This window comes from Lampris incognitus, chromosome 16 (genome assembly GCF_029633865.1).
Source record: "Lampris incognitus isolate fLamInc1 chromosome 16, fLamInc1.hap2, whole genome shotgun sequence".
NCBI lineage: Eukaryota > Metazoa > Chordata > Actinopteri > Lampriformes > Lampridae > Lampris > Lampris incognitus.
In genome coordinates this window covers 42585900-42604471 of record NC_079226.1, presented here as the reverse complement: position 1 = coordinate 42604471, position 18572 = coordinate 42585900, and the positions used below count along the sequence as shown (strand labels likewise).

The following is an 18572-nucleotide window of genomic DNA, read 5'->3' as shown; positions in this document are numbered from 1 at the left end:
AACTGTCATTACCATCACGTGCCATTACATCACGTGTCATTACCATCACAGTTTGCTGTTACAACTTTGAAAAAAGCATCACAATATCAAACTTGTTTTGTAGGACGTTCAAAGCTATGCTAATGTAACCGGTTATTTTCTTGCCCGGTGCGGGATTCGATACGGGGTGTACTGCACCACAAGCACCACAAGGCGACGCCACTAACCGCTCGGCTAAAGGGTCAGACCCGTTAGCTAGGGGCTAACGTGTCTTATTAGTAGTTTAGACTAAGATATTTGTTCCACATCATTTAAGGGAGCTTTTGAAAAAAAAAAAAAAACAGATTTTAAAGAAATTTGTTATTTACTTCTTCGAAATTTCAAAAGCCAAAAGTGCCCCAAATTGAAGAATCTCCCAATTACGGAGGACCGCGAGGAAGTAGCTTAAAACATAAATATAGGTCGTAATAAGCTGCTTGTACAAATGACCTATGGGGTCATTTTGTGGTGGAGGACAGTCTCCTTTATCATTGATAGTACAGTGGTGAGAGACAGCAAATAAGGCAAAGAGAGAAGGAGGATGACATGTAGCAAAAGTTCTGAGCTAGATGTAAAAGTAGGACACTGCAATTAGGCTTGAGCCCATGGGGTATGTGCTCTAGTGGTTGAACTACCAGGGTGCCTCATATAAAATTTGCCTATATAAGTTAGCTAGTTAGTTAGTTAGTTTCCCCTGTTTAGTGTACGCTGTTAAGTGCAAGGAGGATTGCTGTGACTTGTATATCAGGGAAACTAAACAGACGCTGGCCAAGAGGATGGTACAACACAGGAGAGCTAAAACGTCAAGCCAGGACTCCAGTCTACACCATCTACAGGCCAGTGGCCACTCTTTCAAGAATGAGGATGTGCACATCCATGATAGGGAGGAACGCTGGTTTGAACAGGGAGTCAAAGAGGCCATCTATTTGAAGAGGGAACAACCATCCCTGAACTGAGGGGGCGGGGGAGGGGGGAGGGGGGCTAAGAGTACATGTGTCACCATCTTACAATGCTGTGATTACAAAGATTCCCAAATCCTCTGTGAATAGTACACATGGCCATTGTAACTCTAGTTAATGGTCACGCCCATATTTGCATATGAAACTGATCGTTATTTTGGGTCGTTATGCCACTGTATTGTATTGTATTGTTTATAAGGGTGGGGACACCTGCAGTCAGTTGAGACTGAAGCGATCACTTATGCCCCTTTTCCACTACATGGTACCGGCACAACTCGACTCGACTTTTTTGTTTTCCATTACTAGAAAGTACCGGTATTTTGGTAACTGTTACCAGTTTTCTGGTACCACCTTTGTCGAGGTTCCAAAAAATCTGGAGCGGGTACCAAAATCAATGCAAACCAGCTACACTGAGGGGGTACTGTTACGGTAATGGAAAACGACACTCTGCAAGTCGAGTCGAGTTGAGGCGGTGGCATGTAGTGGAAAAAGGGGCATTGGATGAGTGATGAAATGGTTCTCTCTATAAACGTTGTGTCCAGATGAACTGATTCTACTTCCTGTGATTTTCTTACCTGGATTATTGAGCATGCATAAAGACACTCTTAACTGTGACTAAGAAATTTGGTAAATCCTGGCCAGACAGATGTAAGCTGGCTACCACGAGTTGCGATCAAATGCAGTGACATACCACGAATAAATTCAATGATACAAAGAATGCATTCAATTACTGCTCCTATCAGGTGCAGAGTCAACAGAGGCCATAGCAGCCCTCAAGTACAACCGTAACAAGAAAATTCTGACAAGTGAGGTTGTCATCCCAGACTACAATGTGGAAGCAGGCATCAAACTGGCTGTCACTGATACAAATGCCAAGGGAAAGAAGATGCAAGGCATCACAATTGATGTTACCAACAGGAACATCCCACAATTAACTCTGGTAGGACGTACCAGGTAAAAACAGTAAATTCTATGATAAACACTTCATTCATGATAAAAAAAAAACATACAAGTTGTTTTTGCTGCTGCCACCTAGTTTCTTTGACTGTTTTTTCCTAATGCCTGTGGAAATTTGGGTGACAAAATACACAGTAGCTGAGGGAAAGCTTGATTGATTTAGGGCTAGAATGGATGCAGAGACAGGTCACAATGTCATCTTTTAAAAATTTGATCCCTGCTTTGGAATGTAGACTTGAGATGATGAAGGATGCCATGTTGCAAATCCAGATGGTAATTCCCTCCATAAAAACCGATGCCTCCCTCACTGCTACCCTGAAGAAGGATGAGGGCGTGGTCATGGGGGTAGAGACAGTAATTAACATGCCTCAGACATCCTGTCTGCATAAGGCTACCCTTAAATATGGTAATCCCTCGCCATATGTCACTTCTACGTAACTGCATGACATTGTGCATTACTCAGAGAATTGGGACTTTCACTCACTCACTCATTCAGTTATATTTTCATTTATTCTTTAATTTTTTTAAAATTATTAATTCGTTTTGGGGTTTTTTTTTTTTTTGCTAATTTGTTGGGCGGGCTCACCTGGACTCTTTACAGATGATGACAAGTTTGAGGCCGAATTACATTCGGACCTGAATTCAGAGATTCAGAAGATGATCCCGAATGTGGAGAACTACCACAGGCACCTGCAGCAGCTCATTGATGACATTCTGGACCAGAAGGTGGCCAAGACTGATATGAAATTACGCCATATTGTCACTAAAGGCCTTGAGGTAGAACTTTTTTTAAAGAGTCTGTAAATTTGCAGGTTTAACATCATTTGTGTTTCTGTGGATTAATAGTAAAACCCATGCTTTCCTGAAGGCAGGTACTATTTGGCTTGACAAGTTAGCTGCAGGCCTCCCCTTTGTTGTGAACATGCGAAATAGAAGAAGCATCTCAGAGCTTGCCTTGCCATCCCTGCCTGATCATTTTTTCCTGCAATCGTAAGTGCCTGGTGAAATTTACATTTGTTAAGGTTTACAGAACATCGCCCCAGTTTTAGAGATTAACTAGCATTACAACAACAAAGTATATGAACTGCAATATTTGTTGGAATCAAGTCTTTTCCTGAGTTAATCTTTTTCTCCTTTACTTCTTAACAGTTTGTTCAGACAATTCTAAATGCAAAGATTCCATCTTGAATGATACTTATGACATATAATTTTACCCCTTAACAGTGACAGCTTGTTCAGATACCAGTTTAACAAGGACAAGATGGCCATCTCGCTTCCTCTACCCCTGGGAGGCAAGGCCGCAGATGAGCTGAACATACCTACCACTCTGTCCATTCCGCAGATTCATTTACCAAAGATAGGGCTACATATTCCTGCCAAAAACTATCCAGTGCCATCCTTCACCATACCACAGTCCTTGGACTTAATTATCCCCCTCTTAGGTCTTGCTGAAGCATCCACCAAGATCAACACAAACTTTTACAACTGGGAAAGCTCCATCTCTGGGGGTAACACCACCATAGATGTCCCCAGCTATATTGTGCAATACAAAGTGATGGCCCAATCACCTATCAACCTGCTGTCATACAAACTTGAAGGTAAACTGCCCTTTGAAGTGATACGTATGGAAAAGTTTTCAATAATAGCCTGGAAATTTGATCAGATAGTTGAAGTGGTTGTCTTGCTATGTGAATCACTGTATGAAAATATACTGCAAATATTTCTGATAAATAATCAATAACATAGTCTTATTACATTGGAGAATGTGCACCATGCATAGCTAGTTGGTAAGAGGCAATTTAGAATTTAATTCAAGGTTGAATTTTCTCATATTACATTTTGCTATCACAGATATTGACTATGGTATTGTTCCTAATGGTCTGTTTAAAGGAGCTGGGATGACTTCAGGAAGAGTGGAAGACAACCTCAAATATCTTCTGAATGGTTCCTTTAGCCATAGCCTCCTTGATGCAAGTTTCAGTGTCTCGGAAGCCTTGAGCATAACAGATAAAATTAACGCAAGGGCCAACTACAAAGTTGAAGCGTCAAGTCCCATAGGCCTGCATACCTCTTTCTATTACTCTGCTAAATCAGCTTCTATCTCAGATGAAGTAACGGGAGATGGGACATTGGATGGATCAGTTAAAATGGGTTCGCTGTACACCAACGTTACCTACACCCATAGCTACACTCTACACCCTCTTGTAAATGAAGGAAGTGGAGAGTCACATCTGCATATCAACTCACCTTTCATCCAAGCTCACAACATGATCCATGGAGTCTATAAGAATGCAAAGTTGAACATTGTGTCGAAAACAAACACACACAATGATGCAGTCAAGCATGTTGGGGAAGTTAAATATAAGGATGCCCAACTGACTTTAGAGAGTAATGTGGTTGCCACGGCCATGGGTAAATCAATCAATAATAAAGCTGAGCTTGGCCTGTCGAGACACATGGCTATTCTCAGGATTGAGACACAGGCAGATGATGCAAAACAGAGGGCATACTCCCTCGTAACAGGATCTCTCAATTTGAATGGACTTGAATTCAGCTCTGAAGGTTCCCTTACTTTTGCTGCAGGCCGTGGGTTGCACAAGGCTTTTGTGGCAATTGGCAAAAATGGTTTGGTCACCAGTGGAACAAACAGCATTCAGTGTAGCCCTATGACATTTGAACACATCTACAGTGGTATCATAAACAGCAGTGGAGCATCGCTTTCTTCCAAGTGCAAAGCAGTGGCTAAGGCAAGTAGAGGAGAGTTGAATATTGAGGGTAAAATTACAGCTGCAGAGGCATCTTGGAGCAGTGACCTCAAAGGCTATGCACACGATGTAACCACAAGAAACACCATGAACATTGTAATGAACCATGGAGCTTTAACTTTTTCGAGCAACTTGATGGGATCGCTAAAGCAGATAAAAAGTGAAAACAGTCACTCACTGACCCTCACTTTATGGACCCTTGCCCTACGCTCCAAGACGGACAATTTTGTTTGTGAAGATGTTCACTACAAACATGATATCAAGGTTGATATTAAGCCATTTGTAACTTCATTAGATGTGATGAATGACCTAAGGTTCTACGATATTGGTTTTAACAATAAGGGCAACATGGAACTTGAACCATTTAAGATGGACCTGACTGGAAGTGTGAAGGGAAACTATGGAGAGGAACAGGAGATAAGACATACCTACGATATCAATTATGCTGATATGTCTGGTACTGTGAAATGTAGCACATCTGGAAATATAATAGATGCCCAGTTGAGTCACAATTGTGAATTCGAATTTGCTGGACTTTCCTCCAAGTCAATTTGTGAAGGGCGAATCAATTCTAAGCTTTTACACTTTGACAGCACGATACGCACCATGGCATTGCCTTTCAGCCTTACTATTGACACCGTTGTAAACGGTGATGGAGAAATTAATCTATATGGGAAGCACACTGGGCAGCTTTACAGCAAGCTGCTGGTTAAAGCTGAACCCCTGGCTCTTGCATACTCCCAAGATTTCCAGGCATCAACAACGCATATGCTCAAAACTGGGGAATCTTCCACTTCTGTAGACAACAAATTGCATGGTTTCCTGACACCCAGCAAACAGTCTTGGACCTTGAAGACCAAATCCAAGGTGAACAGCCATGCATACAACCAAGACATCAATACTTACAATAATCCTGAGAGGATTGGAGTTGAGTTTTCTGGAGTATTGTTGACAAATATTTTCAATAAATTAAGCACAATTAGAGAACAGAGATCACTGCCAGAAAAACAAGAATTCAGTGTAGCAGGCTTTCTCAAGTATGACAAGAAAAGTGATTGCCATATTATTGAAATTCCTTTCTTTGAGAGCCTTCCTGTTGCATTTCAACAGTTAAAGAATGCTCTTGTGAATGCCCTTGAGTCGCTGCAACAATTCATTATTGGCCTACATATCAACGAGGTAATTAATGGATTTCAAGCAAAGTTGGATCAACTTCCACTGCAAGTGCATAACTTAATGACACAGATGGAACTGGACAACAAAGTGGATGAGATCAAAGAAAAACTTTCTTACATGATAAAGGAATTTGCAGTAACGATGGATGACTTGGAGCACACTATGGAGAACTTAAAAGTGAACTTTGAAAACACAGTGATGTACGCTGCAACCAAAACAAGAGACCTAATTCTTGCAATCAAAGACTATGTGGCAAAAGGAGACTTCTCTACAGCCTTATCAGATGTGTTCTCACAAATTGGAAATGCACTCAAGGTGTGTGATGAAAAGTACAAAATGAGGAACTCAATTATTAAATCGATTAATGTGATTGAGGATGTCATTAGACAGATTGATCTGCAGAAGCTTACTGGAAGCATTGCATCATGGCTGAAATATTTTGATTCTGAATATAGCATCCTTGGAAAAATCAAAGAAAAACTGGCAACATTAAAACAAGCAGTTGAGACCTTTGATGTCAATTTGTTTTTCCAAGATCTCATGGATTATATTCTCTCAAGGGATCTGCTTATGTATATTGAGCAGCTTTCATACAAAATACCCACCTCTGAGATAGTGGGAGTGATTGAATCTGCGAATGATGTTATTGTCAACTGGATTGAAGAATATGAAATACCCAACAAACTTAATGCTGTCTACTTCTATGTTAGGGATCTATTTGTAAAGTATGATCTAGATAAAAAATTTAATCAGTTATTAGATAAGGCTCTGGTGCTCATTAAAGATTTCAAAATTGAGGAGACTTTGCAATCACTGGTTGATAATTTGAAAGCTGTTAACGTTGAATATATCTTTGCAAATATGATGCAGTTTTTGGATAGAGTGACAAGCCAGCTAAAAGCAACTGACTTTAAGCAAAGTGTTGACGAGCTTAATGCAAGCATTTCCTCAATGATTAAGTCACTAAAGGACTTTGAATACAGTGCTTTTGTTGACGAGGCGAATAAGAAAATTGTTGGACTAACAAATTATATAAACGAGCAAATTAGAACATATGAGATGGTACAAAAAGTTGAGGCCATTAGGGAATTTTTCAGAGAGATCCAAACCTCTCTTTTCAAATACTTTGAGAAGCTCAAAAACACAAAGGTGGCCGATGTTGTGAAGAAACTGAATAATATGATGAACTCGACAGCCTACAATGATATCAAAATGAAAATACAGGATATGCTTGGAGACATGAGGCAAAGAGTACTCAACATGGATATCAGAAATGAAATTTACATATATCTACACAGGACAAGTGAATTCTACACCAATATGATTGCCTACATTTCTACTCAGTTGAACCGATTGATAGAAGAGATCCATAAAGTGGTAAAAGATCATGAGATCATCAACCAAATTAAGCAAGTTACAGCTGGAGTTTTGGATGCAATGAAGATTGCTGAGATTGAGATTCCCTCTTTTATCATGCCTCTAACTGACCTTGTCATTCCCGCATTTACAGTTAACATGAACAAACTGTGGGAGATCAGTATCCCAGCTCAAATTTCAGTTCCTGAATTCACAATCCTGAGTTCATTCACAATTCCTGCATTTACCATAGATTTTGAGGAGATCAAAGTCAAGATGGTTATAATCATAGAGCAAATCAGAGAGTTGAAGATTCCAATGCCTGAGCCTGAGGAAATCTTTGGAGACCTAACGGTTTTCTATTCATTTGAACTACCAGATTTGACCTTTCCAGAGATAAGACTGTCTGAAATAAAACTCCCTGCCATCAAAATCCCTAAACTGAATACTGAAGACTTTGAAATCACGATGCTTCCCATTCCGGAGATCAAAATTCCAGAGGTTCCCAGTGAAGTATGCATTCCAGTTTTTGGCAAATTGCATGGTGAATTTAGACTGAATTCGCCATATTATTCTCTTGTGACAGCAGGAGCTATTGAGAACTCAACAACTGTCCTGATGACTCCACAGTTCACAGCCACCTTGACCTCCCAGGCCATGTCAAGTATCGAGTTCCTTGACTACTCCTTAAATGCAGTTTGTCGGCTGGAGGCTCCCAGAATGAAGAAGTTGCTTTTCGCTGAGAATGTGAAAGCCACGCATAGAGCATTCTCCATTGATCATGAGGGATCACTGACTGTCACTGGCCCCTCTGCTGAAGCTGCCGCCAAGACCACTGCCAAGGCAACAACCCAAATGTACACAGCTGATTTGGTCAGTAACCTTGCACTTAAACTAAAAAGTGGAATTTCTGCATCAATAGACTCAACCTACAGCCATGAGTTGAACATTCCAACAATTGAAACTTCCAGTCAAGCAGTGATGACACAAAATTTGGCAGTCAAAATTGAATCTGGTGGAATATCTCTATCTGCTGAAACTAATGCAAATGGTAAATGGTCCATTCAAGACTACTCCGATGAAGGCGTACACACAAACAATCTAGAATTCACAATCACTTTTGACTCGGCCAAGTTAACCTTTGGTGGGGAAACTAACAGTAAGACCTTGAAAATGAAGCAGACAATGACCGCTGAATCAGTCATTTTAAACCACATCATTGTTAAAGCAAGAACTGAGACTGAAGTTCCATTTATAAAGAGTAGTGTCATGGTTTTGAATGCAGAGGCTCATGTTGGGGACTTGAAAATGACCCTGCTGGCCTCTCATGATGCTGAGCTCACTGGAAGAATGAGTGGATCCATTTACAACTCTTTAGAATTCTTGGCCCGTCCATTTGAGATTGTGGTGGATTCTAAGAATAAAGGAAACTCAAAGATTAGTTTCCCCCTGAAACTCACTGGCAAGGTGGATCTCCAGCATGACTTAAGTATTACTCTTAACTCCAAAAAGCACCATGCCTGTTGGGCTGCTCTTGCCAGATTCAATCAGTACAGGTACCATCACAATCTCACCATGGAGAATAGTGAAACTGACATATTTCTTCACACATCAGCCAATGGAGAGGCTAATCTGGATTTTTTGACAGTGCCCCTTACTATCCCAGAGATAAGAGTCCCTTATCTTGAAATAAAAACATCTGAGGTTAAAGAACTTTCTCTTTGGGAACATGCTGGTTTCAAAACGCTGCTCACCACTCCTCAACAGTCATTTGATATGAACCTAAAGCTTCATTACGATAAGAACCCAGATACGCACAGCTTTGAATTGGACCTTGGACCTATCTACAGTGTAATTAACGAGAACGCTAACATCCTCCAGAAACAATTTGAAAACTGTAGAGACAATATAGTGGCACTTTTGAAAGACTCATACAACCAAGCCAAGCTACAGTATGTCAAACACAAAATTGACACTACTAGCCAGCCTCCCAGAATCTTCACTGTCCCAGGATACAAAGTACCATTTTTGAATATAGAAGTTTCTGCATTTAGGGCAGAATTGCCAGCTTTCAGCTATTTTGTCCCCAAGGAAGTCAGTACACCTAGTTTCAAAGTTCCAGCAATAGGTTTCTCTGTGCCCTCTTATACCCTTGTGCTACCATCACTCGGAGTGCCTGTAATCCATGTTCCAGAAGCACTAAGTGAACTGACTCTGCCCACTTTCAGACTACCTGTTATTCAAAACAGCATTATGATCCCGGCCATGGGTAATCTAACATATGATTTCTCTTTCAAGTCCACTGTGGTCACGTTGAACGCTAATGCTGGCCTCTACAACAAGTCTGACATCGTTGCCCGATTTGGAGCTTCTTCAATATCTGTGTTTCAAATTCTGAATGGGAAAGTTGATGGCACTACCAGTTTGACAAAGAAAAGGGAAATAAAATTGGCCACTACCATGTCTCTGGAGCACAGGAATGTGGAAGCAAGTCATGACTATAGTGTTAGTCTCTCTAAAAGAAGCATGGAGATTGCTGTGGTCAATATTGCCAAAATCAATTTCCCCTTTCTCAATGTCGAATTGAATCAGGAACTTCTTGCAAATACAAGGGCTAAACCAAATGTAGCCAGCAAGATGAAAATGAAATACACGTTTAATATTCCACTGATGGGGTCTGTTGGCAAGGGAAACATTGACCAGGATCTTGCATTGGAAGCACTGACTTCCTATGTCTCATTGGAGGCCTCTACCAAAGGAAAAACACACATAACAGTACTGGGCAGTTGCAATGTAGTCGGTGATCTAGAAAATGAGGCCATTTTCTATCTTAATGCCAATGGCCTCCGTTCAAATTTTAAGGCTGGTCTCACTACAAACATCGATGAAAAACAAGTGAAACAAAAACGAAGCCATGTCAATAACATCTTCCAATTTGACATGAACAAGAGCTTTGCTCTTGAGATCTCCCTGCGACATGTGTATGCAAAGCTGGATTTTTCCAGCAACAACAATGCTAATTTTGCAGTTTTGACCACAAATGGACAATATGTTGTTAAAGGCACACTTGATTTTGTCCCTCTTGAAATCCGTAAGGCTACAGTGGATATTGATGCAAGTCAGCTGAGCAGTTTGGGTCATGCTGGGCTTTTTCAGAACATTAACCTTGCTATTACCTCCGAGAAGCAGTATTTTACCTGGAGTGCTAAGGAGCAACTGTCCTCAGTGATCCAATCGTGTGATTTTCTTGTGTCTAACGATGATTCTGAAATACGTATGGAGTTGAGTGGGTCCATGGAAGGTTATCTAGCTTTCCTGAGGTCAATAAAGCTCCCTGTTTACCAGAGAACCCTCTGGGATGTGCTCAAGTTTGATGAATTCACAAATTTGGATCAGCATCAATTCTTCAACGTGTCCAGTAGCCTTGTATACACAAAGGCCACAGATGGATATGAGTTTGCCATACCATCTAAGTTTTTGGAGAATGGTGTCACTTTTAGCATTCCTGAGATTACCCTTGCAGTGCCTACTTGGGTAAAAGAAATCCCACCCTCCATAAAGAATATCGACATGCGATTTGAAAACATTGACGTCCCTGATCATTTTACACTACCACCAGTAATATCAGTCCCAGCCTTTGATTTACCCTTTACCACTCTACATGTAGAACCCTTCACAGTGGATCTAAAGAATCTTAATATTCCTAAAGTGATCACCACCAGAGCCTTTAAGGTTATGCTGCCTGTCCTGCCAGTGATCGCAGTCCCCAGTTATGACATTGAAACAGAGTTTTTTCTAGGCAAAATGTCTTTCCTGTCGTTCAAGATTCCACAGTATGAAATCACTGTATCGTCTTTCACCCTACCCAAATCCATCATGGTTGAAAAGCACACTACCAACTTTCATGACATAGCAAATCACATTTTAAACTTTGAAATTCCAACCATCACCATTCCAGAGCAGAAGATAGAAATTCCTGAAATTGCCCTACATCTGCCTTCATCTGTGTTTATCCCAGCATTTGGTGCTCTCTCCACTACTTTTAAAGTTCTCTCCCCGATCTATAATGTGACAGCAACTGGTACTGTGGAAAATAAGGATTCCAGTGTTGTAACCTCAGTGAAGTCTATCTGCACATCTACGATGATTTTTTTGGCGTATGACTTGAAAGGTGAGAGTAAAATCAGTTGTAATAACAATAATAATAATAATAATTGTATAAGTGATAAGTGTATAAGTATAAGTGAAATTCCATGCACATTGCATGGAATTTCTTCATGAATGAATGAATGATGTATTAGTTATTCAATGGATATAAGTTACTGTCTTGGGTATAATTGTTACAAACTTTTTCATGCCTTTGCAGCCACAGCAACCTTTGGATTTGATAATGGAGGCATCAGCTTTAATGGAAAAGGCAACTTGATTCATAGTGATATAAATGTTGACTGGCAGCAAGTGTTTGCACAAAATTTGAGGTAGGTATAAACTGAACTTCTTCAAACTATGTGCTTTCCACAAGGATTAGAAATTTAGTCTCATCGTAAAAATGAAACTAATAGAAATAGTATACAATCCGTGTCACATGGGCACTCACCAGGAAAAGATGTGATCTAATTTGAGTGCGAGCAGATACAATAGGCTAATTACCATACAACTGTAGAGCATAGTTTTGATTGTGGAATTCTAATTTTAGGATGACGCGCCAAACCTCTCCGGCTGATACAATGTAAGTTTATTCAAGATGATCTGCAAGACATTGCAGAGAACATAGTGTTTAAACTACTACTAAACCACCACCACTACTACTACTACTACTACTTTTGGCTGCTCCCGTTAGGGGTCACCAAAGTGGATCATCAGTCTCCATCTCTTCCTGTCCTCTGCATCTTCCTCTATCACACCAGCCACCTGCATGTCCTCCCTCACCACATCCATAAACCTCCTCTTTGGCCTTCCTCTTCTCCTCTTCCCTGTTAGCTCCATATTCAGCATCCTTCTCCCAATATACCCAGCATCTCTCCTCCACACATGTCCAAGCCATCTCAATCTTGCCTCTCTTGCTTTGTCTCCAAACCATCCTACCTGAGCTGTCCCTCTGATATACTCGTTCCTAATCCTGTCCTTCTTCATCACTCCCAGTGAAAATCTTATCATCTTCAACTCTGCCACCTCCAGCTCCACCTCCTGTCTTTTCATCAGTGCCACTGTCTCCAAACCATACAACATAGCTGGTCTCACAACCATCTTGTAAACCTTCCCTTTAACTCTTGCTGGTACCCTTCTGTCACACATCACTCCTGACACTCTTCTCCACCCACTCCACCCTGCTTGCTCTCTCTTCTTCACCTCTCTTCCACATTCCCCGTTACTTTGATCGGTTGACCCCAAGTATTTAAACTCATCCACTTTCGCTGTCTCTACTGCTTGCATCCTCACCATTCCGCTGTCCTCCCTCTCGTTCACACATAGGTATTCCATCTTGCTCCAACTGACTTTCATTCCTCTTCTCTCCAGTGCATACCTCCACCTCTCCAAGCTCTCTTCAACCTGCACCCTATTCTCGCTACAGATCACAATGTCATCTGTGAACATCATAGTCCATAGAGGCTCCTGCCTGATCTCGTTTGTCAAACTGTCCATTACCATTGCAAACAAGAAAGGGCTCAGAGCCGATCAAGGATGTAATTCCACCTCCACCTTGAACCCATCCAGCATTCCTACCGCACACCTAACCACAGTCACACTTCCCTCATCGATATCCTGCACCACTCCTACATATTTCTCTGCAACTCCCGACTTCCTCATACAATACCACACCTCCTGTCTCGGCACCCTGTGATATGCTTTCTCTAAATACAAAAACACACAATGTAACTCCTTCTGGCCTTCTCTATACTTCTCCATCAACATTCTCAAAGCAAACATCACATCTGTGGTGCTCTTTCCTGGCATGAAACCATACTGCTGCTCGCTCTCCTCTTAACCTAGCTTCTATTACTCTTTCCCATATCTTCATGCTAGGGTGCGCACATGAAGTGAAGCGAAAGGCCGTTTACCCCAGCCCACAGCAGTGCAACATAGACAAAAACACATTTAAGAACTACAAGAACACACTTAATAAAACTAACACATATATCCAAAAAAAGAATCACTGTCTAAGGGAACAAATGCCAGCCAGGATGACTGTCGGAACCGCCGGTCTGCATGGGCTAGCAATTAGTCTAGCCTGCTCCGATTACGCATCCTGTCAGACTGCCCTCCGTGTTTCCTCCTTGGGTGAAGCTCCAGGCAGGGGCCGTGGTCCCTGTGGCAACCGGACGAAGCAGACCAAGCCCTCCCAGCTGATCCAGCTCCAGCTCTCCCAGCCGGACACCTTTGACACACCTCCCCGCACTCCACATGACAACATCAAAAACACCAGTCAATGCCAGGTGAGGCCGCCGCCAGACCGCTGTCGGTGTTATTTGAACTGCCGGTCTGCATGGGCTAGCAATTAGCTTAGCCTGCCCCACTTCTGCGTCCTGTCAGATTGCCCTCGGTGTTACCTCCTCGGGTATAGCTGGTCGTGGTCCCTTGGGCCCACAGCGTAGCAGACCAAGCTCTCGCAGCCAATCCAGCACCAGCTTTCCCTGACACGATCACTGGCCAGAGGATCAGCAGCCAACAGGCGATGCATCTCCCTATCAGCCTGCAGTCAGCCAGTATGAGTGGCACCTGCCCTTGATTGGCCTGTGATTAGGTGCAGCTGTGCTGGGGACTATTTGACCGGGTGCTTTGCAGACATAGGTCGTCGAGTCTCGGAGAAGCTTAGCATCAGTCTGTGGAAGCCCGTGTCTCCTGAACCCTCGTCTGCCTCTGTTTGAGAGAGTGTTTCACTTGCCTCCTCTGTGTGAGTGTTTTCTTAGTTTAGTAGTTTATGTTTATTCTTGTTTGCATTTTTTGCCTGCACTGTGTGGCGGTGGGTTTTTTGCTTGTGTGTTTGCTGAAGTCCAGTAAAGCGGCTTAGTACTTATCAACTGCCTCTGCCTCTTCTCTGCGATTGGGTGCAAATGCACGGTGTTACATTCCCAACAAACGAAGACAAAAGTTTAGACGCAGATGTGGACAAAGACACTGCATCGGCAGTACTGGGTGAGGCCACTGCAAATGTGAATTCGTGCCGCCATCTTCCCACACAGGAAGCGATACCTCTGTACTTACTATAGCGCTGCATATCACCCTTATTCTTGAAAATCGGTACCAGTATGCTTCTTCTCGACTTCTCAAGCATCCTCTCACTTTCCAAGATTGTGTCAAACAATCTAGTTAAAAACTCCACTGCCATCTCTCCTAAACACCTCCATGCCTTCATAAGTGTGTCATCTGGACCAAGCCGCCTTTCCACTCTTCATCCTCTTCATAGCTGCCCGCAATTATCATTGCTAATCCACCACACTTCCTGACTCACTATCCCCACATCATCCAACCTTCTCTCTCTCTCATTTACTTTATTCATCAGCCCCTCAAAGTACTCCTTCCACCTTCTTAGCACACTCTCCTCGCTTGTCAGCACATTTCCATCTCTATCCTTTATCACCCTAACTTGCTGCACATCCTTCCCAGCTCGCTCCATCTGTGTAGCCAATCAGTACAAGTCCTTTTTTCTCCTTCCGTAGTGTCCAACCTCTCGTACAACTCACTATACACCTTTTCCTTTGCCACCTCTCTCTTCACTTTATGCCGCATCTCCTTGTACTCTTGTCTACTTTCTTCATCTCTCTGATGATCCCACTTCTTCTTTACCATCCTCTTCATCTGTATACTTTGCTATACTTCCTCATTACACCAAGTCTCATTGTCTTCTTTCCTCTGTCCAGATTGAAACTCTAAGAACCTTCCTAGTTGTCTCCCTCACTATTTCTGCAGTGGTTGCCAAGCCATCTGGAAAGTCTCCACCACCACCCAGTGCCTGTCTTAACTCCTCACTGAACTCCACACAACAGTCTTCCTTCTTCAACTTCCACCATTTGATCCTTGGCGCTGACTTCACTTTCTTCCTCTTCTTGATCCCCAAAGTTATTTTACAGACCACCATCTGATGCAGCCTAGCTACGTTCTCCCCTGTCACCACCTTGCAGTCTCAAATCCCTTTCAGATCAAGCCTTCTACATAAAATATAGTCCACCTGTGTGCACTTTCCTCCACTCTTATACATCATCCTGTGTTCCTCCCTCTTCTTGAAATACATATTCACCACAGCCATTTCCATCGTTTTTGCAAAATCCACCACCATCACCTCTATTCCCTTCACCAACATTCCCATTGAAGTTGGCTCTAATCACCACTCGATCCCCCTTGGGTACGTTCTTCACCACTTCATCCAATTCACTCCAAAATTCTTCTTTCTCTTCCATCTCACACCCAACTTATGGGGCATATGTGCTGATAACATTAATCATCGTTGGCGTCTCTCGTGTGCGAGGATCCATTCCAAGAGATAGAAAAAACTCTCGGAGCCATTCGCTAAAGCCTTGATTAAAGTGGTGATCAGGTCGCGACGCTGGTCCATGCTGCTTGGCCTGGGAGGATCTAGTTCCATGGCAACACAACAGTGAAGACGATGGGATCCGCCACAGGTTCCACCCAAGTGATGGTTGGATTGGGAGTCCGGACTGCCCACTTGTTAGGCACTTATAAGCCAGGGATGTGTGGGATTTTTATAACCGCCAGTTCACTGTCCCGTTAGGCTTTAGCCAGCTGAGTGCTGCCCAGGTTACGCCAAATCCACAAGTGAAGTCCGGTCAATACCGCGAGGAGGGGCCTATCCGGGGTTTTGTCATGCATGCAAATCATCACGCCTTTTATTTCCAGCGTCATACTCCTCACTCTGTCTGACACTCTCTTCCCCTCCACCACACTGTTGACATACTCTTCATTCACCCCTACCCCATTTCTCCTCCCATCTGCACAATGGTAGAACAGTTTGAACTCTCCTCTGATGCTCCAGGCCTTACTCCCCTTCCACTTGGTCTCTTGCACACACAGTATATCTACCTTCCTTCTCTCCATCATATCAGCCAGCTCTCTCCCTTTACCAGTCATAGTGGCGTTATTATGGATCCCACTGCTTTTCTGGGCACTCTGTCTCTGATTGGCCAGTACTCGTTGCCTCTGTTGGTTGGGTTGATTAAGGTTAGGGTTAGGGCGGAGTTAGGGTTAAGGTTAGCTAATCAGAGGCAGAGTAGGGGCGGGTCTTCCTAGAATCCTACCGCCTGGATGCTACGCAGGGCGTGTCTTGCCCAGAAAAGCAGTGGGATCTATAATAACGTGTCATAGTGCCAACCCTCAAAGTTCCGACTCTCACCTCCACACTCCTATCCTTCCTCCTCCCCCGCTGCCTCTGGACATGCCTTCCCCCTCTCCTCCTCCTTCACCCAACAGTACCAATCGGTTGTTGGTGACCCGGGCCTCGACCGATCCGGTATGGAATTCTGATTTATGATCCTCATATTTTATTTGGCAAAGGTTTTACATCGGATGCCCTTCCAGATGCAGCCCTCATTTATCTGGGCTTGGAACCAGTACTAAGAATGCACTGGTGTGTTCATCCTCAGTGGCTGAATTAGAACACAGTGTTTAAAACCAATGGAAAATTTGTTTTGATAAGACAAAAGGTAAGCCAAGTTCATCTTTTGACCAATTTTCCATCAAAAGCAAACACTTTCTCTATTTTTCAGGTTGCGACATCATACTCTGAATGTTGACATCACAAGCCCAACTTTTGTTGATACGAGCTTCCGCTTTGCTTCCCGCAAAGATGGAATCACTGCATCTGTGTCTTCCCCATCGTCTGGTTTCCTTGGTCTTCACCTTCAGCGAAGGTCTCCATCACAATTGTATGGAAAACTGTTCAGTCGTTACTTGGTAAGATGCACCTGAAGTAATTTATTTGCATATAGTTGTCAAGGAAAAACAACTCTCCAAAACATTTTAACAAACTACATTACAATTTACCACTATTTTAACTCTTATCCTTGCTAATTTTTCCCTTGCCTTTAAGTCAACTCCAGAGACGGACACTGACATTATGACTGTCAAAGCCACTCTGAGAAATGCTGAGAAGTTGAGTTTACAGACCTCCTGGAACTTAGAAGTCCTTCATGATATGTTTGAAGGGTCCAAGGAGAGGTTGCCTGCCATTACTGAAGCTGTGCTTAAGTTCATCAACAAGTATCACACTGCCCACTTTGGCTTTGATCTGAATCGGGCTGGAATGAAGTTGAAAAACTCTGTCTCCAATGTCATAGAAAGAGCCTATCATGAGGTCCCCGTGTCTCTGAACACACTGCAAAATTCAATTGATGAGCTAAGGGATCAAGGGAAAAACATCTTCATGAAGGCTTCTGACAGCATTATGTCCATCAACATGCAGGATTTGAGAAACAGTATAAATATCAAGGCTAAAAACCTTTCAAAGCGCAGTGAACAAAACATTATGCTTTGGCTGGATGCAATTACAAAGTTTTCAAGTGACACCAAATCTGTTCTGCCTGGATCCAAAGAAAAGATTACAGGCCTGGAGATCTATCAGTGGGCTCATCGCTGCGTAGCAATGGTCATTGACAGAGTAATGCAAAGGTTTGTCGACCTCATGGTGGCCATTGGTGACACTATTTCCAATCATATCAGAGTAACTGAGCTCACCATACCTGGAACCAATGTTACTGTTAATGGGAAGGAGATCATGGAAAACCTGATATCTGCTTTGCATTCCATTCAGGATCAGATAGTGCAGTTAATGCATAGCTGGGAGGGCCTTAGTGTGGAATTATTATTGAAAAAAGTTAGTGACCTCTTGCAGATTTGTGCCACTAAGGCAGAGGAGGTTATTGCTTCCCTGAGATCTGAAAATATGGCGATTGCGTCCCAAATTGATGGCTTTTATTTAGAAGCTCAAAACACTCTGCAATCTTCCAAACAAAAAATTGAAGATATCAAGATAAGTCTAGGTGATTTTAAGGACCTTGCCAAATCAACGGTTCAAGAGGTTTATAATGGCATAAATATGGAGCATGTGAATAAAGATGTCGAGGTGTTCATCAATATTTTACAGTCACACCTTTACAGGGGAATTAATGAAAGCATAGGTGTAATGGAAATGGCAGCTCAGAATACAGCCCCGTATATGAGAGTGAGTAATAAAAAGATGGACATTGATATTCCCTTACCATTATTTTGGAAGACTTTCAGTGAATGGCCAACAACATACAGGGAATAAGGTCCCTCTATTCCCATCATATTGGTTGGTGTATGGCTGATGGAATTAAAGGTGCATTGTGTAATATTTACGCTTTCCTGA

General features: G+C 42.5%; 1 protein-coding gene across 1 annotated transcript in view; it reads left to right on the top strand.

Moving 5' to 3' along the window:
• Positions 1–18572, top strand: part of apoba (apolipoprotein Ba) — a 51204-nt gene extending 32632 nt beyond the window's left edge. The window contains exons 20-29 of the mRNA XM_056295465.1: positions 1721–1931; positions 2168–2340; positions 2536–2711; positions 2803–2924; positions 3159–3532; positions 3825–11402; positions 11598–11709; positions 11928–11960; positions 16951–17137; positions 17274–18572. Of these exons, the coding sequence (XP_056151440.1) occupies positions 1721–1931; positions 2168–2340; positions 2536–2711; positions 2803–2924; positions 3159–3532; positions 3825–11402; positions 11598–11709; positions 11928–11960; positions 16951–17137; positions 17274–18491 (10184 nt within the window). The 3' untranslated portion in view covers positions 18492–18572. The remainder of the gene's footprint in view (positions 1–1720; positions 1932–2167; positions 2341–2535; positions 2712–2802; positions 2925–3158; positions 3533–3824; positions 11403–11597; positions 11710–11927; positions 11961–16950; positions 17138–17273) is intronic.